The sequence below is a fragment of the Oryctolagus cuniculus genome, chromosome 5 (genome assembly GCF_051225735.1).
Source record: "Oryctolagus cuniculus isolate XC-2025 breed Fujian yellow rabbit chromosome 5, ASM5122573v1, whole genome shotgun sequence".
Lineage (NCBI taxonomy): Eukaryota > Metazoa > Chordata > Mammalia > Lagomorpha > Leporidae > Oryctolagus > Oryctolagus cuniculus.
The window spans coordinates 160,353,729-160,376,668 of NC_142871.1; the positions used below are offsets into that span (position 1 = coordinate 160,353,729).

Sequence of the window (22,940 nt, forward strand, 5' to 3'; positions counted from 1 at the left end):
CGCGGACCCGACCTTTCGCACGTATTTGCCTGGCGTGTCAGAGAAGACGATTTGAAACCGGTTCTTTGTTCGTCTCGAAGTCCCCTTGAAGGCAGTGGGGAGGGGGCGGGAGCGGTCACTGGGCCCTTCCCGGGCGCACCAGGCCCAAGCTCAGAACAATCTGATCTCGCGGCCGCCAGAATGGGGCTGGCACCGTCGCTGGGCGAGCGCCCGAGGCCAATCTCCTCACCCTCGCCTCCCTCCCGGCCAGGTGTGGTTCCTGACGGAGGTGAGCTCCTCCGGAGCCCCAAATCCTGTGGCTGCTTTTAAAACTCCTCTCTAATTAGGAGCAGCGGTGAAATCACTTGAGTGATTTTTATCTGTCATGGGAAAGCAAATCCCAACCCAAACCTCAGTTGCCCGTTCCAGCGCCACCAACGCCCCCATTCTCCCTTTAAAAAGTTCTTAATGAAAAAGATAAAGGGGTGGGGGAGGGGCGGGGGATTAGGAGGGAGAGGACAGGAGGCCTCATGTAGATGTGCGGAGAGTAAGGAGGGTGGGAGAGAGCCACCGGGTGTATATGTATTTGGAGGATTTTTTTTTTTTTTGGGTGGCTCTCCGAGGTGGGAGGAGACTAAATCTAGAAGCTAGAAATGAAACAGAATCGCGAAACGTCCTTCGTCCACTAAGTAATCCTTTGCCCTGGGATCCCACGCTGAAGCGGTCCTGGGGGTGGCAGGCTCGGGTCCGCTAAGGCTGGCAGCTCCCTAGACCTCGTGGGCTGGAGCGGAGCCCGGGGCGGCAGCCTGGCCCCGCCGCGTGCGTCCGGGCGCGCCGGGCCTCTCCGGTCCGGCCGCTTCTCCGGGTCTTGCCCATCCCCCACGCCAACCAGGCTGGGGAGGGGCGGCGGGGAGGGAAACTCCCCCGACCCAAAAGTTCCGAGGGGAGAAGCTCCCGGGGAGCTGAGCGCGTAGACATGCCCACTTCTCCAGTGCGAAAACACACAAATTCACACTCTGGGAGCACACCCCGGCAGTCAGCGGGCTTCGGTTCCCCGGCCAGGGATCGACCGGGAAAGCGGGTTGGGGCTGTTAGGAAAAGCCGGAGCTGATGGCGAGATTGCCGCGGCTATAAATCCATCACTTCCCAGGTCAGCTCCGCGAGGTGCTGGGACTGGGGCTGGCGGAGTGAATTCCTGGGCCAGCGCGCATGCGTCGGCAGGTAGCAACCCAGCTCTTTATGACCAGGTGAGATGTTGGTGAGCAGGTAAAAAAGGAGGATTTGCCTAAGCGACTCCAGGGAGCGGGCCCAGCCGAGCCCTCCAGCCTATGCCCGGCGGGGACCCGTCGCCAGGAGCGCTGAGCCGCGATGTCCATACTTGCCAAAATGGGGGACTGGCAGGTACGGGGGTTTGCCCTGGCTGGGGCTGAGGTGGGCGGGGGTGGAGCGGGGGAGGGGGCCGGGAGGGGGAAGGCGGAGAGGAAGCGCCGTGGCCCAGGGCAGGGGAGTGAGGCACGCCTGGCAGCGCCCCGGAGCTCCCGGGAGAGAGAAGACTGGAAAAACGAGAGCAGGCGGCGGCCGCGGCGCTGGGGGCAAAGCGCGCCGCCCGCAGGGCCCGGCGCCGGGGAAAGTCCGGCGCACGCTCCACAGGTGGCCCCGGGGGGTCACTTGTGGTTTGTGCTGCAGCCGTTTCCCTACCGTCCCACCCCCACCCCAAGTAGAAACTTGGTTAGATGACTAATTCAGGAGGGGGGAGGGCGCGGGGCTGGGATTGCCGTGCGCCCTGGAGAAGGTTCCCGGAGCGCTGAGCCTTCGGCCTCGCCCTGGACCCTAGGGCTGTTGCGTTGGGGTGGGGTTCTGGTGCACCTGTCTTGTCTCTCGGATTGTCCCCGGGATCGGGAACCCCAGGGCGGGTGGAGAAGAGGAGTCCCGATGGCCGGGTTGCGGCAGCGAGCTTTAGGAGATACTTAAACGAGTTTGCCCAAAGTTGAGCGACTCACTCTGACTGCTTCCTCAAGTGGGTTTTCGCCTTTTGGGCTACGAATTTGGGAGTGAATGGTGGGCGATGAGCCCAGGGCTCCTGGTTTTGCCCACACCAACACCTGCCAAAGTTGACCCTGGTAGGCCATGGACACCACAAGGCTGAGGGGGCTCTGGACCTTCCTTCTCTTGAGCCCTGGGGCACCCACCCCAGCCACGAGGGCGTTCGCTCAGCTTCCCACTTCCAGACATGTTCCCTAAGGAAAACGGGGGTCGGGTGGGAGTGGGGGTTGGCGGGGGTAGCAGCCTCTCTCCTGCGGATGATTTCAGAATTGGAACCACAGGGCCCGCTTTAGCGCCAGACAAATGAGGCCTGGTTGGGGCGAGACCCAGTGCGCCCACAGCCTGCGGGGCAGCCCTCACGGAAGGCCCAGAGTTTCCCAAAGGAAAGGGGAGGCCCTGCCCCTCCCGGGGCCAGCTCTTTGGGTCCTTTCAGACTTAGGCCATTAAAGTGAAGTTCAGAGAAGTCCCGGCTTTGCGGCTTTCCTGGGAGTTGGAGAAGGGAAGGCGGTTTGCATTTTGTATGTTTTCCCTGTTTTTATGAAGAGCGAACTCTTTTGTACCCCCTCACCCCAGGGAAACCTCACTAAATATTGGCAGTTCCTTCGCCACCGTGAGACTAACTCTACCATTTAAGGATGCAACCCCATACAAAATGCACATTTTGGGGGACCCCCCCTCCCTCCTGGTCCCTGTGGGCTCAGCCTTTCCTAACTTCTCTGGCGGGGAAGTCCCCAGGGAGTCCTTGGGTAGTCTTCCCAGGTGCTTGGGTTCGGCCTGGGGCTGGGCCTGGGCCTTCAGTGGATTCCACTAGGGTTCGGAGGTTGCAGCCAGGAGTCTGGGTCAAGCAAGAGGCTGGAAGCCTGGATTTTGGGTGAGCAGATTTGGGGCCCCGAGGGGCCGGATCCGCCAGGCTCCGCGCTGGGCTCCGGGGTCTCCCCGCGTGGCGACCGCTGGAGGAAAAACACAAGATCGCCCTGGCCCTTCTGTCTCTTGTTTCCCTCGGTGGCTCTGCCCCCTCACACCCCGGCGCCCTGTCCACGCCCCCACCGCAGGCCGACACCCCCCCCCAGCCCCATCCCAGGCCTGGCGCTGCTGTCCTGGGGTCCCGGCGCGTCTGCAGCATTGACATGCAATGAAGTCACTTGTGGTCAGGACGCTCACACACACGCAGCTCGGCGGGCTCCAGGGGCGACCCGGGAGCTCACCCGGCCCTTTCATCAGCGCCCACACTGCGGGCGGCGGCACGGAGCCTGCAGGCCCCAATCCGCACCTCAATGGCGCCCTCGGCGGGAACACGACAGCAGTTTAGCAGCCCCGGCGGGTGCGGAGCCGGAGATCTTGCTGGCGTGGGGCGGTGAGGGGAGGGCAGCTTGGAGGTGGAGCTGGAGGGGGTGAAGGGCCGCAAACGCGCTCCCAGCCCACATCCCAAAAGGCAAGAAAGCGAAACTTGCAGAGTTCGCTTAAGCGCACCGTGGCGAGTCTGCAGGCGTAAAAATCCAAGCTCTCGGGCCTAGGAGGTGGCCTACAGGTCGCCCTGTGCGGCTGGGCCGCTGCGGGGAAGGTGGCGGCGTTCCCTACCGTTCTGCTCCTGACTTTAAGCCACTGCGCTAGGTAGCAGGCCCCGGGGCAGGCCTGCGGGGCCTAGTCCTGGAAGTTGAGCATTTTTGGGGGGCAGGGTACGATGCCAGGACTCTCCAGCCAGAGGTAGCCAAGAGGCTGTGCTCTGTGTTCTGGGGTGGGAAGGAAGGAGAAGCCAACCGGTGCCCAGGATCTCCAAGGGGACCTCAGGCTCAGAATCCCTGTGCCAGCGCTAGCTTTTGCCCTAGTTTTCTTTTTTTTTGGGGGGGGGGGGAGGAAGGAGACCTCTGTCTTTCTCTGCTTGGCTTGGGGACTTTGCCGAGGTCTAGGGGGAGGGTAATTTCTGCAGCTTTAACTAGGGTGTGTGAGGTGTGTGCGTGGGGGCTTCCTCTTTTTGCCTCCCTTCCACCTGTTAGAGAGCCCATTGGAATTTGCTAAGCTTCCACTGCCCTTACAGGGGATGCAGTGGGGGAACCTGGAGAATTTGCGAGACAGGCCCAGATGGAGGAGATCCTTGGGAGAGCAACTCTAAGAAGTGAGCCATTGCTTTTGGGAGAGGAGAGACGGTGCCTTTCACCAGGAGAAACACAAACGGAAACCTTTTGTGAAAGCCAAATGGAAAAGTTCAGCTAGGGTACTGAACTACTATGCATTTTGGAGTATCACATTAGGTTTTTCCTTTTCTTCCTTTAAAAAGTCGCTAAAACAGAAAGAGAAAACAACAGGAGGCCAGAGAAGCCAGCAGGCCCCTGTGTGGAGCCCGGGAGGGAGCTCACACTGGCCAACTTGGACAAGGGGTGGCTGGGGCCTCCGGGTTCCGCCTCAGCCGGGCACCGCTCCGCCAGCGCGCCGCGTTAGTAACATCAAATCATAAAGGAACTCTCCCTTCTTTAATTAAAAAGGGGAATCTTGGGAAAACTGGGGCAGATTAACACAGAGAAGAGATGGTTCCCAATGATTTATTTTGATGCGTGCATGACGCGGTATGTAGACTTGCAGGCGCACGCGAGCCTGTAATTGGGCTCCACTCCAGAAGCACTGTGCCTCTCCACAGCTCGGTCTTCTAGCCCACGTCGTACCCAGGAAACCTTAGCCCAGACACCAAGCTGAACTGTCAGTTGCTTCTAGTTTCCTGCAAACGGGGGGGGGGGGGGATCATTTAACCCTTGGAGCTCTCAAGTAACCTCTTCAGGATACAACTTTTATTTTATACGCGGCAATTAAGGGATCGCGAACCCCAGCCGAGCGACTAGAGTTGTCTGGCAGAATCTCCAACCTGGGGGGGTGGGAGGGGACCCGGGACGGGCAGCGCTAAGCCAATAAAACTCCCGAGGCTGCGGCCCCGCGGAGGTAACTGCCGGAGCGGAGGCGATCTCTCGTCGGGGAAAAAAAAATCCTGGAGTGCCTTCTCCAGTCTTGGTGGTTATGTTTAATTGCGAAAGGGATAATGATTTCTAATGAAATTGGACGGGGCCGAAAGGGCAGCTCGGAGCGTGGTGGCGGGGGAGGGGGGGGCGCCGCTGCTGGGACCTAGAGTACTCTCTGCTGGGTTTTGCAGAGGACATCTCAGTCCACTAGGAAGCGAAGACAGGACGAAGGGAGTGGGACGAAATTGGGTAGGAACGGGGTTGGGGGGCGCTGGCGCAAGGGGACAGAGGTGAGGCTTGGTGGAAGGTGTCGGCTGGCAGGCAGGTGTGCGCCCTGGGAGCGAGTTCCCGGCCGGGAGAGGCCTTTATACCTGGATCGGAGCAGCCGGCGGCGGACTGTGGTACTGGCGAGCAATTGGACTATTGTTGATATGCTAATGAGGCGATTAGGCTGTTGGTAAAGCGCTGGAAAAGGGAAAAGTTTCTACCATTAGAGGGAGATCTCCGAGCGCACACGGGAGCTCTTTCCCGTCTCTCCTCCTCCTCGCCCTTTTCCTCCTCGCCCTCCTCCTCCTCCTTACCCTCCTCCTCCTCCTCCTTGCCCTCCTCCTCCTCCTCCTCCTCCTTCGCTCACCGCCCGCAGCCGGCACTTTGCGCTTACCCAGAGAGTAGCTCCACTTGGCTGCCGGGCGGAGAGGGGCAGATCCATTCACGCCGATCCATGAAAATGCTTTGGAAACTGACGGATAATATCAAGTACGAAGACTGCGAGGTAAGCGCGGCGCCGGCTCAGTCATTCCTGCGACCGCAGGCTCAGAGCTCGACCCTGTTCCCGGGGCAGCCAGCTGCGAAATGCGGGTGGGACAAACTTTCCCCAGCGCAGCGCCCGCCCCTCGGATTCGCGCGAAGAACGCGGCGGAGCAGACGGAGAGGAAGCATCTTTCGTTTCCCTCCTTCGAAGCCCGTGTCCCACTTTCTCTCTCTCTCTCTCTCTCTCTCTCTCTCTCTTTTTTTTTTTTTTTTTTGATCAGCTTTGGCTGTGCCACAGAGTGGGCGAAGAAAAGAGCATGGTTTTGTTTCTTGTTTTTGGAAACAATTGCAGGCACTTAGGCACGCTCCTGTCTCTTCCAAGGGCCCAAGAGAAGAGAAAGCAGAGAAAAACCCCGTTTCCCTCCAGGTTGCTCTTTGATCTTTAAGATTTCTTTTTTTTTAAAAATTTCTTCTCTGTCCTTGCTTCCACCCCTCCCCCTTCCTAAAGAGGTTCTCTTCTTGGGTTTGGAGACAGCCCCCCGCACGTTTCGCTCTGAGCTGGGTCGCACCTCCCTGTAAGCGGGTTCAACTTGGGAGCACCCATCCCGGCTGCGGGGCTCTGTGTTCCAAGAAGTTCTAAGGAGCGTCTCCCTCCGAGCTACGGGGTGCGCACACCCCGGGGGCGGGGTAGGATGGGGGAGAAGGCGCTGCGTGCAGCCCGCCTGGCCGCGGGGCTCCCCCCGCCCACCCCAGCACCGGCCCCTGCACCCACCCGCCGCGCGGCTGCACGACCGTGGGAATCTCGGTGCAGCTGCGGGCCACGACCACCTCTGGTGCCGGGAGCCCTACGGGCCGAGAGAGCGCGTCGCTTTGGAGCCCAGTTGAAAACCCAGGATCCCCAGAGCTGGACTTCTTGGGGCAGCCGGGAAGGCCCACGAGCGGCCGACCCATACCCACACACCCACAGAGGCGCTGGGAGCCGGCCTCAAGCTCCCCTCGCAACCCCCACTGAAATGAGTCCGAGGATGGGGAGAGGCCCAGAGTAATCTAAGCAAATGGGTGGCAGTGGCGACTTTTGCTATTTGCCTTTCATTCGCTTTTTGTCACTGGGAGCTGGGCAAAGGGGTGTGAGGGCGGGCGCAGCGGCAGGGGTCTTGTCTTCCCTCGAAATCAGAAACTGGGTTTGCGCGAGCGATGTGTCACCCGCTCCCTCCTTCTTTTCTTCCTGAAGACTGTTTTAAACCTTTCTGCTTCCATACCCTGCTCCTCCTCTTGCCTCTCCTCCCCCTGGTGGATGGGGCGCCGGGTGTCATCCCACGGGGACATGCGTTTCTCTGCGCGCGCGGGGAGGGGCGCAGGGACCCCACGCAGACCGGTCGCTTTGTTTTCGGGACTGGGGTGGGGATGGGAGGCTTTGCGGGCAGGTTGGAACGGAGCGGAGTCCCTCGGTCTCCTAGGACCGGTCACTTAGTCCGGGTCTGGGCCCTGTCGCGGAGGCTGAAAGCAGCTCCAGGTGCCGGCGCCCTGAGCGGGCGCGGGGCGAACCTCAGCTCGGTTCCAGGCACCGAAGGGACAGGCGCTCCCCTGGCAGGACCCTGTGCCGGCGCGTGTGAACGTGAGAGTGAGACCAAAAGAAAGGGAGAGAGAGAGACGAGAGGGAGCGGCTGCAGTCCGGGCTGTTCCCACAACTTTGGCTGCAGCGGGCGGGCGCTGGAGCGGGGTTTCGCAGCCGGCTGGAGGCGGCCGGGTTCTGCCCGGCTCTGCAGGGACACGCAGGAGGCGAGGTGCCGCTTGTTCCGACAGCCCGGCGGGCAGACTGGCAGCGGCGGCGCGCCGGCAGAGCTAGCCTTGTCATCCGGGGGTGGGGGTGGGGGGCGGCGGGCGGGAGTGGCCCAGCCAGTCGGACGGGTTTGTGCCGGGAGCCGGGAGCCCATGCCAGCGGCGCCCGGGCTGGGCCGCCTCGCGTCCGTGCGCGCCCCGGACCCCCGGCCCTGGAGCGGTCTCGGAGGCCGCCGGAGCGCACGGCCACCGTGTCCGAGGGAAGCTCAAGAGGAGGGACCCAAGAGAGGGGCCAGTGGAGCTGACACGCGGGCCGGTCCCGGGCGGAGCGCCGGGCTATGGAGGAGCAGCGCGGCAGCGGGCAGCCGACTTCCGAGTCCCAGGCCCGGCTGCGGAGCAGAGGAGTCCGCGGGCGGAGAGGGTCGGGCAGCACCCGGCGCGCCGAGAGCCCGATGGCCGCTCCAGCCCGCGCCGCGCTGCACCCCGAGGTCTGCCCCTGCCTTTTAGGTCCGATTGTCCTCGCTCGCTTCCTCCCCCTCCCCCTCGCCCGCCCCCCCCCCCCCCGTGCGCTCGGCTCGGCTCGGCCCCCTCCTCCTCCCTCTCTGCCTCCCGCCCTCCCCCTCTCCCTCCCTTCCTCCTCCTCGCAGGCTCTTCCTCCCTCGCGCCCTCCCCTCGCCCCACTCCGCGCTCCTCTCCCTCGCCCACACTTTCTTTCTCACACACGCACGCAGACCCATTCTCGCTCTCGGCGCGCTCTCCCTCTTTCTCTTTCACTTTTGCATGCCCCGCAACCTTTTAAAATGTTGCCCCTTCCCTGTGATTCGCCAGACGCCGCGCCGCGGCCCCCCGCGCGCTCTCCCGCTCCCTCTCTCGCCCGCTTTTTGTCTCCGGCGCTCCCTCTCCCCACCTCCGATTTGCTACACTGAGGCTCCCGTCAATGGACTGCATTGAGAGCCGGCTCCGGCGCGAGTTGCCTCTCCGCTTCACGCTCGATTTCCAGGCATTCTTCCCTTATTAAGTATTCGTGTAATATTAATAGTCATGAATATCTGCTATTAGGAGACTCAAGGAACGCTGCCCGGCGCGGTTATTAGAAGCTCAAGCGAAGCCGCCGCCAAGAAAAGAGGGGGAGACACGGATTAAGGAACACGCACGCACGCACACACACTCACCCACACTTTTTCCCTTTTGGGTTTTTTTTTTAATTTTTATTTTATTTTAAAAAAGAGAACTTTGCATCCTAACCGATCACGGCGAGATAGAGACCGTGCGTTCGACCAGCTGAAGGCGCCGCGCGGATCGGTGGTTCCAGTTCGGATGGATCCGAGCGAGGCTCCCGCGCTCCGGGGAGCGTCGGCGCCGTGACTCGAGTCCGGGGTGGCGCGCGGCTCTCGGCCCCCTTTTGTGTGGGGCGCGCTCGGGCGGCGGGGCAGCCGGGCGCTCCGGGCTTGCCTTTTTTTTTTTTTTTTTTCTTTCCACCCTGACTCGTTACCCCAGACTCTTCGCAGATGTTAGTTCACAGTTTTTCAGCTATGGTGAGTCCCACTCGTCCCCCACCCCCGTCTCCGTTTCCTCGGCGATTCCGGTCGGGCTGCACGCCCGGGGTGCCTATGGGACACCCCCTTCCGTTCGCGTTTCCTTCCCTTGCTTCCCTTCTTTCTCTAGCTCTTTTCCACCCTGAAACCCAGCGCACTGCTGCCCACCCGCGCCCCGGCTCGCCCTCTCCGCGCGCACAGACCTACCCCGCCGCCGCCGCCGCCGCCGCCTGCCCAGGCGTGCTTCGCGGCGTGCTCGCCTTGCTGTCCTCGCGTCCCGAGGTGTTCTCAGCATTGGATGCTTAATCCGTCTGCAGGATGTGGGGGGGGGAAAACCAGCTGCAGCCCGGTGCGCCCCCCTTACCCTCGGGGCCTGAGGCTGCACCTTTGCGGGTTCTCAGAGCCCCGCAATCAACTCTCTCTGCCCGTTTTTGCGAGCGAATTGCAGTGGAGAAACCTAAAATCAGGCGTTTCTTTCGCCCTTCGGGGCTGGGGTGGAAGGGGCGGGGGTGGGGAGGGGGCCTCCGCCCCGGGGTGCTCCTGCTTGTTGGAAATCCAGCGCGGCCCGCATCTTTCTGTTTGAAACCTCTGACTCGAAGCACCCACCCCCCGTTCCCCCTCCGTATCCCATCTAAATCGACCCCTTGGAGGAGGAAAAGCCAGAAAGACCCCCGATCTTGCCGAGAAAGCGCGCCCTAAGCTGGTAATCCCAACGCGTGCTTTCGTTACAGCCCCCTGCGAAATATGTTTCTGTTTAAGCCGTCGTGAAATGGTAATGGTCTTTGAAGGTTGACGATTTTTTTTTTTAATTCCCCCTCCTCCAAATACATGGAGGAGAGTAAACCACGCCAGACAGGTTCAAACTCCGAGCCGCTTCTGCCGCGTCCTGGCGGGAAGGGATGTTGAAGATTTTGCTCGAGGGAGGTTTCGCTCTGCGATTGAACGGGGTGCACCCCGGGAGGCCCCCTTTTCTGTCTGTCCCCCCTGTGCACACACACACACACACCCTTGGAAAGAAACGCCCCGGAGAGCCTCTGGTGTGGGGGGGCGCTCCGCATTGATGCAGTCCTCGGCCGTGTGCGGTGGGGCACGGGCCTGCTTCCCTTCGCGGGCGTTCTGCGGACCGGGCAGCCGGAACGGGCAGGCTCTGCCGAGTGGACGCGGGGTGCCCAGCCCAGCCTCGACACCTCACCTCTGGTTCTCCGCTCTCTTCCAGGACCGTCACGACGGCACCAGCAACGGGACGGCACGGTTGCCCCAGCTGGGCACTGTAGGTCAATCTCCCTACACCAGCGCCCCGCCGCTGTCCCACACCCCCAATGCCGACTTCCAGCCCCCCTACTTCCCCCCGCCCTACCAGCCTATCTACCCCCAGTCCCAAGATCCTTACTCCCACGTCAACGACCCCTACAGCCTGAACCCCCTGCACGCCCAGCCGCAGCCGCAGCACCCGGGCTGGCCCGGCCAGAGGCAGAGCCAGGAGTCTGGGCTTCTGCACACGCACCGGGGGCTGCCGCACCAGCTGTCGGGCCTGGATCCTCGCAGGGACTACCGGCGGCACGAGGACCTCCTGCACGGCCCACACGGGCTCGGCTCAGGACTCGGAGACCTCCCGATCCACTCCTTACCTCACGCCATCGAGGACGTCCCGGTAAGAGGCCCCGCGCCAGGACACGCGGCGCCTGAGCTGGCCAGTGCCCGGAGGAGACCCCGGGACCCCGCGGGCTGGTGGGTTCGGTGATGTTTCCCTTATAATAAAACACTTTATTTTATTTTGGAGGATCTTGGGGGTATGCGTGTGTGTGTGGGGGGGGTGCGCTTTGAGGACCTACACGTAGGGGGTCGAATGAAACAATAATGATTAATAATCATAAGTAGTTGAGATTTCTGCCCGCAGAACAATGGTTCCTGGAGCTCCCTCGAACAATGCCCACACTGCCTTTTCCACCAGCACAGGGATAAATCAGGCGAATGTCACCATGGGAAGTAAACTGTGTTCGATGGGGACAGGGCTTAATTCTCACCGCTGGGTCGGGCCTGGGGGTTTCCCCCTGTCCTGGGCAAGATGTTTTATTTAACCCAAAGAGCTTCACTTGGTGAAGGAAACCGTGGAAACGTTCTAAGAGCATTCTATCCGGATTTTCCAAGCACAAGTGCAGCCCTAAAGTTATACCCACACCCTGTCCTGACTACAGAACAGTAGCAGATCCAAGCTGAGGGGGACATTAAATTGCAACCTTCTCCTCCTCCTAGGGGTGCTAAGTGGTGACCTCGTAAATCATTAGCTGGGTTCCCAACGCCTATCAGAACCTGCCACACCCCATAGGAAACATGAAATTAAATGTTTTGAGGCTATTGAGTAATACACTATTTTATTTGACTTGTAATTCAGTTATCAATAAATGCAGTTTAAAATGATTCCTACATAAGCATGGCATCAGCACTTTTACTGTTCAGTGTGTGCAAGCCAGGCTATTGATAATTTGAAAATACTTTCTGAAATTAAGTTTAAACCAGCATCTCTGCTTCGATTCTATATATTTATGGTTTCCTCCCAACCTTACTGAAATGGAATTAGAGCAAGCCAATAATTTTATTAAAGCTGTAAAGGCTTCTGGTAAAGCTGCTTTGGAGAGGAAATGTATCTGGATGTGATTTTTGCTAAAATGCTATTTCAAATTACTGCATCAAATATTGCAGCAGTATGTCCGTTGACAGTTTAATGATTACTGCATTAGATGTAAGGAAAATGGTCAGATGAACTTACCTGCTTGCTTGGTGGATTTAAGACATTATTTAAGTTCCAGAGGAAAATAGGAAATTTATTACATCATTCATTTGATCCAGTTAATCACTGAAATTTGTTGGTTGTAGTTAGCGACCTTGCATGGAAAACTGGAAAGTAGGTACCTGATTCAGCATAGGGATTAGTAAGCCACAGGCATTGTGTGTGTGTGTGTGTGTGTGTGTGTGTGTGTTTTCATTCTTACATGCTTTTAAAAACTGGTACTTAGCAGTGCATTTTAGGAGTCAAATGAGAGGAGTAATACCTTATAAAAGAGCACTTTAAAAATAGAACTGGAAATCATGATCATTTTAGTTCCCTTCCCAAAGAATCTCTTTGAATCCTTTTCCTCACTTGCTCTCTGCAAATATTTGGATTGCAAAATAATGTTGCAAGCTTTTGGAACTGCTGTGGATTAGAATTGCTCTACTTTGCAAAAAATTTCAGTGGCTGGTGTGAATTCTTAGCACCTGTATAGTCACCCTTTGTGGTGAAATTGGTCAGTAGAAGAAATAAACCAAAAGATCAAATAAAAACAAGGAAACCCAGTTGCTGTTCTTCCTTCTCCCTCCCCCACCTCTAAAGAAGAAAATTCTTTCAAAGGAATTTGGGTCAGCAAGGGGGTTGTTTTCAATTTTCCCATTGCTGCAACAGTTAACCTTTAATAAGAAAGGCTGCTGAATATTTAAGAAAATCAAATCAATGGTGAAAATTATTTAATCATTAATATCTCAGTGGGGTTTTAAACTTAACAGTCTTCCCTGTATGGACAAGAGCTAGAAATAATACAAATAAAAGTATTATGCCACACTGCATTTCCTTTATGGGTTTAGGGTACATGCATAAAGGGATCATATTTCCCCATATAGTTAAAACACAAGAACTGCAGCAGTAGTCATTTCTGAACATTTCTCAATTTAATTATACTTAAATCCAGAAGCACTTTAGGCAAGTTACAAATGAGAGCATTGAGTATAATAAAACCTGTAATAAAGCAACTTAGTACCATCCACCCGGAATCATTGCGATCAGGCACAATTAACAGGAGCATAAATCCAAGACAGAATGGAAAATGTTCGAATCAGTATTATTGTTGGACAAAGACTAGAGAAGGAAGTAATAGTTTTTTAAATGGCAATGCCTGTGTTTGGTAACGATTGCGAAATCTTCTATCTCAGCAGCCCTGGTGCTAATTTGTAAACACAGCCAGACATTATATTGCCTGTCAGCTCTCTGCATTAGAAAACATGATTTCATTTTACTTTCTAATCACGTTTTGACTTGAGCACACGCACGTATATCCATCCATCTGTAAGAAAAGAGAGAGAGAGGGGGAAAGAAAATCCCACGCCAGCGACAAACCTACTGCTGGACAACAGGAAAGCAACCTCAAAAGGGCTTTTTTGTTTCTTCTTGATCATTTTCATATTGTTGTCATTTCCAATTTAGGCAGTAGTATGTTCTTTAAAAATCATTTCTAGTTTTATGCATGTGAAGGTGTGCATAGGTGCTTACTCTTTATCATACGCCCTAAATGGTCTATACTACTCTCTTCTTACTCCCGCCCCTGTCATTTCTATTGTGTTTCTCTGGCTTTTGCTGCCTGAAATACCGGAATCTGTAAAGTCCGAAGCCGCTTAGGCACCAAACTAAAGCCAGGTGCATTTCTAAAGGTTGAGCCAACTGTGAGAAAGACTAGGTGCTCCAAAAGTTGATGTAATTTCCAAAAAAAGTTTATTCCCAACCCCCATCTCCTTCCAACGCAGATTGTTTGGGGGGGGGGGTGGAAGGGAGGGAATGGGGAGGAGAAATTGGCCCTGGGTGTGCAGTGAAACCTCTTGAGTTGCAAAGCCCCAAATTCCAATAAGCCAAGATGAGATGTTTATATATAAATGTCATTATACGGGAGAGGGAATTTCGATTCTACACCTTCCCCTCCCCCCATCTTGCAGGGAATATTCATTTCCTTTTGTTTTGATTATACACTTACATCCATGTGTATCCTTTTGTTGCAGCACGTAGAAGACCCGGGTATTAACATCCCAGATCAAACTGTAATTAAGAAAGGTAAGCCATTTCCTTCTGCATTCCAAGCATGTCCTTACAGGCAGAGCGCTATTTAAAAGAACTTGCAGAGCTGTATTTATTTTTTCAAATAGGATTTCCTAAAGGCTCAGAATTAGCAAATAGATAGGCATAGAACAGCAGTGCTTAAATAATCGGCTTTCAGTATCTTAGTAATGGCAACAGGCTAGCTTTGTTCTGAATCATGATTTGACCGTTTAATTTAGTTTAATGGTATCTGGACAAACAGATGAAATGTGCAATAGCTGAACTGGTTTAGAAGTGGCATTTCGATTTTGGAATGTTTTAATAATTTAGATAATCCATCGTGTGGAGTTAAGGCCAAAAGTGTTAAGAGGTGTATGATGCTACAATAGTGCAAATGATTTAGCATTACTATTCAGTAAGATAATAAAAAGCACTCAGCAAAGGAAAAAACTTTCATTTTCTTCAGTCTCTTGTTAGCTGTTTAAGTTTTAAAACTTTGTGAATTAGGTTAATAAAAATTTAGTTTTTGATTAAAATTAGCATCTTGAAGATGGCAGGATTATTAGTTTATTTGCTCAGAACAGAAATTGTTGGAAGCGTCAAGTGATTTGATGGATTTGTAATTTATATTGTGTTTAGTGAGTAGAAATAAAGTTTCCTGGATTAAATGCTGTTGACTGTTGGTAGCAGCTTTTTTTTTTTTTTTCTTTTTTGGTTATGGTGGCAATATTACATTTCAGGATTCTAAGCACCACCAGAGGATGATGCTATATAAAACTGTTCTCATTTCTAACCCCAATCAGTATATTGTTAGCTAGTTTAAAGTTTCATTTTTTGCATCTGTGAAGTCTTTGTCACGTCAAATTAGATGTGCAAGGGATAAATCTTGGGAGATGCTCTTTCCAAGTCGACATGATAATTGGCTCTTTTATTAGTAATCTCTCAAGAGTTCGTTTAACTCCTATTGTCTCTATTAGCCTCCCCAGAGCTATTAATGTCACAAGTGATCTATCCAAAACCTACAGACCCCCACCTCCCCATCCAGCCAGAATATCCCCATTAAAGAACGCACAAGGAGCCCTATGATGCAATTCTGTGCATACTTCATGTCTCCAATGTGGAATGCTTAACTACTAACGCATACCGTGCAGAAATGGCTGGGAATCTGTCTGAACTGTACTGGTGCTGAGAACATGTAACACATTAGTTAGACTTTGTGCTGCTCTTGATTTTTTTCTAACAATGTGGGGAGAGGGTGGGTCCAACACTGAAGAGCTGGTGTACTGTGTATTTCCTCCTCCTCAGTGAAGGTGTTTCAGGCGAGAGGGGCAATTAACTACTGCCCCTAAGGGACGCCCGCGGCTAGTACTCCAAGCCTGGTCCTCTTCCCTCTTCCTCCTACTGGGACTGGAACGCATCTCCAACAGCTACTTCTTTTTAAGAGCAGCGGCCTGGTACCCTAACCGAGATGCCCCTTCACTGGCTGCTCCAGCCGTTTAAGCGGTCTGTCGGCCCGTGTCGATAATCGGTCTTGGAGGCCGACTCCAAGCCCCTCACCCCGCAAAAACCCGAAAGGGCACTTGACTCGCTCTCGGTCTGCAACCCCAGCCCCCGCCCCGGCCCCTCGCCTCGGGGTCCCGGAGCCCACGGGGTCACTGTTTCACCGCCCAGCTGTGCCCGGCACGGTCGGCGGCGGCCCCGGGGGCACGGGCAGGGGCCAGGGGCGGCCCCGGGGGCAGGGGCGAGACCCCACGCGCAGGGTCGAGCGATGCTGGGAGAGGTGGGGGAAAGGGTTCGAGTCTCAGCGCTGAAAAAAGCGGGGTGCGGCGCCGGCCCAGCAGGATTTGGGGGTATCCTCGACGCCCACACGCAGCCCCTCTGTCTCCGCAGGCCCCGTGTCCCTGTCCAAATCCAACAGCAACGCCGTCTCCGCCATCCCTATCAACAAGGACAACCTCTTCGGCGGGGTGGTGAACCCCAACGAAGTCTTCTGTTCAGTTCCGGGTCGCCTCTCGCTCCTCAGCTCCACCTCGAAGTACAAGGTCACAGTGGCGGAAGTGCAGCGGCGCCTCTCACCGCCCGAGTGTCTCAACGCATCGCTGCTGGGCGGAGTGCTCCGGAGGTGAGGCCCGCCGCGCCCGCGGCCGGGGGACGCACTGCGCCTGCGCCGGCGCGGCGGCGACGCCGACAGGGCTCGCGCGCGGCGACCCTCCCTTCTAGGGGAGGAAAGGGGCGGGGAGAAGGGCGCCGGAGCGAGGGGGTGGGACCTAGGGGCGGGGCGAGGCGGCGCGCGCCTGCGCTCTCCGCCGCCTTTCCGCGCGCGCGCGCCCCGAACGCCGCCGCGCGCTCGCCGGACTCGCCGGTGCCCCGCCTCCGCGCGCACGCGCAGCTCGCTCGCCGCGGGCTCAGTCCCGGCCGCCGCAGCCGCGGGGCGCCGTGCAGCCGCCTTTTTGCGCTCTGCACAGACCTTGCATGCCCAGCGAAACTTCCTCTCGGGCTCCTCGCTTTGCCTGACCCCTTGTAGAGCCTCTAACAGCTGTCCCCCGAGCAGGGTTTTAATAGAATGGCTTTGAGTAGAGGAGGAGAGTAGTGGTTCCCGACAAAGACAGCCCCTTGCACCCCAGCCTCGGGCCAGAGGCGCTGGCATCTGGTGGTCGCACTGCCCCGGGCCCCTGCAGTGTGCCAGGAAGCGCGCGAGGCACGTTTTCCCACCTTGCTTGCCTGGGTCCAGGCCAGGGCCGGAGCCTCTCCTCACCCCTGCAGGGCGGGAGTCCTCCCTCTCCTGGCCTAAGATTTTCTTCCCTGGGGTCGTGGAGGCCAAGCGCCTACCCTCAGGGCAGGGTTCTCCCCGCTGTGGGCTTGCACTCCCAGGGCTGCACCCAAATGGCGACTTGTGGGTCGTGGTATAGCACACGTCTCCTCTTTGTCCTGGGGTCCGTCCAAGAACTTCATGGTTTTGATCTAGGATGTAGGGCCCCACAGTTCCACGATGGTGGGAATGTCCCATCCGAAGCCTGGAAGGTTTTAGCATCCCGCCTTCCCAGTCATTTTGCTTTGCGTTTGTTAAGGTTTCACTGACTCGGATCTTCGCTCTGCCCTCTGCTGTCCCCTCCCTTCCCCCCACCCCCTATACTGGAGACTGTTTACCTGGGGGAGTATAATCTAATCCACACAATTAAAGAGCACTTGAGTAGGGAATAAAATCTGAAATTAATTAATTTGCTGTTTTATTTAAACAATTTATCTTAACCACTTTCTGATGATGGGAGTCTATTTAGACATCTATTTAGAACTGTCTCCATTGTCTGAAATCGGCAAGTTTTTGAAGACTGATATCACCAGTGAGGCTGGTGACATGGCCTGTAAACAGTTGGTGAAGTGCATTTCCCACTGGGGCTGGAGCCAGAGCAAGAAACGTGAGAGTGATGATAACTTTGGTTACTCTGAACAACCTAACAGCAGATCTCACAAAAACCAGTTAAAGACTCCATTGGGATTTGTGTGATTGTAACAACAGGAAGACTACACAGTAATCAGCTAAACTCAGAATACCTCAAGCCCTGGAGATCGGCCGCGGTGGGTTGTTTGTGGCTCTTCTTTACAGAGTTGGGAAATCAGAACTTCCCAACCTGCCACAGTAGTTGCAGTAATAAGTGAACACAGGGGATGCTTTCCAGTGTAAGAAGCATTGGCGTTGCTTTCTCCTGATCTTTCTGTGCAGCCTTCCTTCCTTGGTCCCCATCCCTTAAATGTTTTGGGGCTAAGCTTCTGTTTCCCACGGTGCATTCTAGGACGCTTTCAAGAGAACTGCAGAGCGATGCGGAGCAACTCGATGTCTTCTGAATCCCTTCTTTGCATGTATTTGTGTAACAGGGCGAAGTCTAAAAATGGAGGAAGATCTTTAAGAGAAAAACTGGACAAAATAGGATTAAATCTGCCGGCAGGGAGACGTAAAGCAGCCAACGTGACCCTGCTCACATCACTAGTGGAGGGTAAGCAGGCGAATCCACTCGCTAACTGGAAGGGAACTGCTTTTTGGGGAAATGGATGACTTTTAGTGGCCAGATGTTTGGTTGTATTTTGTGTGAACTGGGCAGCTTCATTTTTCCAGAGCACATAGCCGGAAGTGAAGGGAATTCTAGCATGCCAAACCACTATTTGCAAATACTGCTGTTCTCCTTCCTGCTTGCCTTCTCCCTCAAAATTACACCTCCCTCGCCTGATTCTGACCTAAACAATGTGCAAATTTAAGAATTGCACATTTTCCAAGTTCCTGTCTCCTTTCAAGAGCTCAGCAGTAAATCACTTAAGTTATTCTGACATCTGCGTTTGAGAAATGCGTGACCATTACTTCCTGAATTAATTTGGGAATCTTTGACCTGCATCCTGATTTAAGACCGTCCTGAAAGCTCAGGGTTATATGCCTTTTAGGTTTTTGTTTTCCAAACATATTCTCCCTTATCTCTTGTTTAACTGTGCTTCTCTTGGGGAGAGGAAGAAAAGTGAATAATTTCAGACTCGGATTGTTTGGATAAGGAAAAAAAAAGAATGAAAGAGTGTAAGCATTGCCCAAAGTTCCTCATGGCAGTTTTTAAGACACACACACACACACACACACCCCCTTCCCAGCTCCCCAAAACAAAAAGCCCACCCTGTCCTCGCTTCTTGCTCTACAGTATGAATTGTCTCCAAAATCCACTCACATTCCTGCTGCCTGTTATATTTTCAGATATTTCACTGGCGGATGTTTGGCTGTGTTGGAAGGAGAATAGCTCTCACATTTTTTGTCTTTGTGTCCTATTGTAAATGTCTCCTGCTAATAAAGAAGAAACAAAGGGCACTTACATTTCAAGCAGATTTAAAAGTAGCAGTTATATTTAAAGAAGTACTTTTTCTCTTATTTACACTTGGGATTTGAGAAGATACATTGCAGCTGAGTACAGGTTCTTTGTAAATTTCTTCAAAATGATGTTTGGTAGTCGTGGAAAATATGATAATAATCTGACTGCTTGAAACATCAGCAATTGTTCAGTGCCAGAAAGTCAACTACAGTAGCATTATATTAAAAATAATAACAGTCCGTAGAGGAGCCACTGTTCGTACCCCCGGAGAGTTGTATACCAAGAAAATGGTAGTGGTGGCCTCGGGTGTAGCGTGAGACCTGGCAGGGCTTGGGGGCTGATGCTGTGGCAGGGAGGCGGTTTCTGGAGAACTGTTATTGTTTGTGATCCGCTCCATTTTATGGAAACAAGCTCTGCGGAGAGAGCTTTGATGCTCTAATTGGCGCATGCGTTCTTCCGGAGCTGGAGCTAATGGCAGGAAGCCCTGCAGTAAAAACCAACTGGTTCAGGAAATTAAAACCAAAGATTCGAAAATCAACAACACAGACAGACTCAGTGGAGTGACCCTCAAATCCTTTTGGTTAATCGGGTTGGATGAACAGATAATTATACGTGATCAAGTTAAAATGTAAACCCTCAGTGGTTCCCTTGCAGAAAAGCTCAAGGAGTAATTATGAATATCATTTATGAACGTGTTGATAGGTGTGAGGTTGGACTACAAGAAATGTTTTAGAAGAGAAGTGGGGAAAGTGCCATTCAGCTGGTGAATGGGATTTACATTTTCAAATCTTGGCCTTGTAGGGACCAGAGGCTGTTTTCTCCTGATAAAAGCATCCACCAGGCCTTCAGAGGAGGGCACAGAATCCCTGAAATGAGAGAAGTTGTTTGTGTTTGCTTCGGCCTCTGGGTTAAGGAAATCAGGGAGCGGGGAGGGAGTTTTGATCCTGACTCTTCCTCCTCTGGCCCTCACCTCCCGTCTCTCCCCTCCTACCAGGAGAAGCCGTCCACCTAGCCAGGGACTTTGGGTATGTGTGCGAAACTGAATTTCCTGCCAAAGCAGTAGCTGAATTTCTCAACCGACAACATTCCGATCCCAATGAGCAAGTGACAAGAAAAAACATGCTCCTGGCTACAAAGTAAGGCATTTCCCTCGGCGGTCTGTGTCTCCATGTCAGCTTCGCTCTCCCTTTCCTCCTTTTATGCTAATCAGCTTTGTGTGGTCAGTATTGAAGCTGCAGCAGTTTTAAGACCAGGATCCCTGTTGTAGGGGAGCCTGGAGTGGCAGTGTTTGTGCCCTCCCATCTTTCCTCTGTCTTCTGTTCCACTATTGCTCTGTTGCCTGCCCAGAAGCGGGGTAGGGTTGGGGTTTGATGGGAAGCTGAGTGCAGGTTTGTGGCTGTGCTGTTTCACAAAGACCAGAATGAAATCCTCACATGGGTGACAGGTTCACCTCCATCAGCTGTTGTCTCCTGTCAACATGTTCTCCAAGGACAAAGATTAAGCATCGGCCTGCAAAATGGGCGAGGCGGGAGCCGTCCTAGTTTCAACCCTACTCCCTTATTCCATTTCTCACCTTCCTTTTCGCTCCCTGTTCAAAAATGCCACACACACACGCACACACACACACACACACACGCCTCTACCCCACAAGTTTGAGCCTACAGGCAACACGTCGGAGGTTTCCGAATGGCCCAAGTTATATTCCCACCGGTGCCGGGGCTGAATGGGCTTCTCCAGGTGGTGTGTGAAAAGAAAATGACTGTTTTGATATGTTTTCTGGAAATTAAAAGGCTTGTTTGGAAGCCCTTAATTATCAAAAGTCCATGTCGCAGAGGGCAGAAGCAGAGGCCTTGGGCGGGGCAGGGTTTCTGGCCCTGGGACATCATCTGGCCTTGGAGGAGGAAAGCAGTCCCCCCCCAACACCTCCCCCAGGCCAAGCTGCTGCTGCCTCCAGACAGCCTAACTCAGGGCCGCGCTTCCGGGGGTGTGGAGGCCTCCTTTCTAACTTTTCCAAATCTGTTCAGGAATTCTAACTTTTCCTCTTCCCTTGGGCTTCTGAGCCTTCTAAATAGATAATTTTTTTCTCTTTTAATTTTTAGGCCCGTGGGGGTGGGGAGAGGAGGGGTGGGAAATTGAAGCACCTGTTTCTTCCCCGAACCACCTAGAATTACTGCTGAGTAACAGGGTTCCTCAAGCCCATTATTTCTGAAAGGCAAAATCACCCCCCAAGTAAAGATTTTTGCCTTTTTGAATAATCCCAGAGTTTTGCCCTTTTCTGTCTGAATTCAGCCTGGTTTGAGTTGGAGCTGAATGTGAGGGGACTTGACTGAGGGCTCCCTGGAGGAAGGGGTGCAGAGTGAGCCCAGGATATTTTGCACAGGAAGCCTCACGGGGCGGGGCGGGAAGCGTGCACGGAACTGGGGAGATGCTGTGTTTCTGACTGTAGCTCTGGCTCTCTGTGCGTCTCTCCCAGTTGTGAGATGTCTTCCTGAGTCTGGGATGGCTTGGTGTCAGTGAGGAAAGGTGGGGGTGGAAGTTTGGCACGAGTGAGAAAGGGGTGCCTGTGTGTGTGTGTGTGTGTGAGAGAGAGAGAGAGAGAGAGAGAGGAACAGCATGCCTTGGGGGAAGACGAGACGGCTGAGTGGGCGCTGAGAGGGGCCTGGCCTCCATGCCCTCTTGGACCCGCAGTCCATCTCAGGCAGGCAGAGGGCACTGCAGGGGGAGGAGAGGTTTGCTCCTGGCTGCCGGCGCCCCAAGCAGAACCTCACCTCCTCCCTCTCTCTGTCTCTCTGCTCTCCTGTGCTGCAGACAGATTTGCAAAGAGTTCACCGACCTGCTGGCCCAGGACCGGTCTCCCCTGGGGAACTCGCGGCCCAACCCCATCCTGGAGCCGGGCATCCAGAGCTGCCTGACTCACTTCAACCTCATCTCCCACGGCTTCGGCAGCCCGGCCGTGTGCGCCGCGGTCACGGCCCTGCAGAACTATCTCACCGAGGCCCTCAAGGCCATGGACAAAATGTACCTCAGTAACAACCCCAACAGCCACACGGACAACAGCGCCAAAAGCAGCGACAAAGAGGAGAAGCACAGGAAGTGAGCAGGTGCCGGACTGCTCTCCCCGCCGTCGGGGGCGCCGCCGCGGCCCCTGCCTCGACCTCCCCGTCAGCGCCGACAGCCCCTGCCCTCTTGTGGCGCCCGAGAGAACATGAACAGGCCGTGAAGCCCGCCGAGAAAAGTTCTGTCGAGTTTGTGAACAGTCTTTTTTTTTTTTTTAATCAACAACAGCAACAAAAATAAATAAATAAAAACTTTTTTTCTAGAAAAAATAACATAAAAATTAAAAAAAAATTATATGAGCTTCATGGGACTGAATCACCACCTTCCCTTACACACTCCAGATTGTAGCCATACTAAAAGAATAATAATAATAAAAGGCAAAAAGGATAATGACATTTTTATCAGTATTGTGAATAAACTTGAACACAAATACACGAAGTTCCATGTCATGTCTTCAGTTGTAGAAGTTTTCCCTCCTCAAGGTAAAGCGACCAACTTGAACTCTGGCAACACGATTCAGTTCTATAAGGGAATCAGTGTTCACGACTCTGTATATATTTATTTATGTGTAATTTAATGGGAATTGTAAATATGGTGAGTCTGTTTTAAGCCTTTTTTTATTTATCTGGTGATCTCGTTTACCTCTTGTTTAGTGGGTTCTGAATCTTTCCTATTAGTTCTTCATTGTGGTTCATGGTACTTACTTAGAAATCCAAGGTTTGGGGAACTTTTTTTTTTTTTTCTCCCCCCTCTGGGATTCATGAATTTAGCCCTGTCGTAGCATGTTAAAGGTGACAATGAAACAGCTGAACAGATTTTAAAAAGTAAAATAAAATTTATTTATAATTAGTGTTACGTTTAGCTTTTCATTGAAATGAAAGTAAAAAGTGATGCTGGACCCCAGGATGATTTTTAAACTTGAGTGGTTTGATAACCCTTCTGTGTATCATGGGGAGGAAAAACAAAAGTTTATTTTATTCCACTGTCCTCCCTTGAAACCATCATTTGAGCAATAAATGGATATTGTCTTTAAACCAAGGGTTAGGGATTCTCTCTCTCTCTCTCTCTCTGTTTCTCTCTCTCTCTTTTTGTTCAGAGAACTTCAAACATTTGGGAGCACCTGGTAGTCTGTATTTCGCTGGCCATATTGGAAGCAGTTCTAGTTGTATTGTAT

At 53.8% G+C, this 22,940-nt stretch overlaps 1 protein-coding gene and 1 long non-coding RNA gene across 9 annotated transcripts; one reads left to right on the forward strand and one right to left on the reverse strand.

Annotated features, from left to right (window-relative positions):
• Positions 1-1,138: 1,138 nt before the first annotated feature.
• Positions 1,139-22,609, forward strand: TFAP2A (transcription factor AP-2 alpha). 8 transcript variants are annotated; one of them, XM_051855127.3, is made up of 8 exons: positions 1,234-1,380; positions 10,248-10,305; positions 10,445-10,682; positions 13,832-13,883; positions 15,759-15,990; positions 17,742-17,860; positions 19,704-19,845; positions 21,518-22,609. In XM_051855127.3, the coding sequence occupies exons 1-8, from the start codon at positions 1,308-1,310 to the stop codon at positions 21,804-21,806; spliced, it is 1,203 nt and encodes a 400-aa protein (XP_051711087.1). In that variant the 5' UTR covers positions 1,234-1,307; the 3' UTR covers positions 21,807-22,609. The 8 variants fall into 8 exon arrangements, with proteins under 8 accessions (XP_002714211.1, XP_051711087.1, XP_002714212.2 ...); XM_089333385.1 differs by lacking the exon at positions 1,234-1,380 and adding an exon at positions 6,788-7,984 and having other exon boundaries at positions 10,248-10,301; positions 21,522-21,758; XM_017344896.4 differs by lacking the exon at positions 1,234-1,380 and adding an exon at positions 6,802-7,984 and having other exon boundaries at positions 10,248-10,301.
• On the reverse strand, positions 4,477-5,771 carry LOC108177397 (uncharacterized). The gene is made up of 3 exons (XR_001794186.4): positions 5,629-5,771; positions 5,339-5,432; positions 4,477-4,732 (listed from the first exon to the last, which is right to left on the reverse strand). It is a non-coding gene; the product is annotated as an uncharacterized LOC108177397 (long non-coding RNA).
• Positions 22,610-22,940: the final 331 nt, after the last annotated feature.

Coding starts and splice junctions, on each gene's coding strand:
- TFAP2A (XM_017344896.4), top strand. CDS start 6,912: ATGTGTCACCCGCTCCCTCCTTCTTTTCTTCCTGAAGACTGTTTTAAA. Junction 7,985..10,247: donor GCGCCGCGCTGCACCCCGAG/GTCTGCCCCTGC, acceptor GCTCTCTTCCAG/GACCGTCACGACGGCACCAG. Junction 19,846..21,517: donor AACATGCTCCTGGCTACAAA/GTAAGGCATTTC, acceptor CCTGTGCTGCAG/ACAGATTTGCAAAGAGTTCA.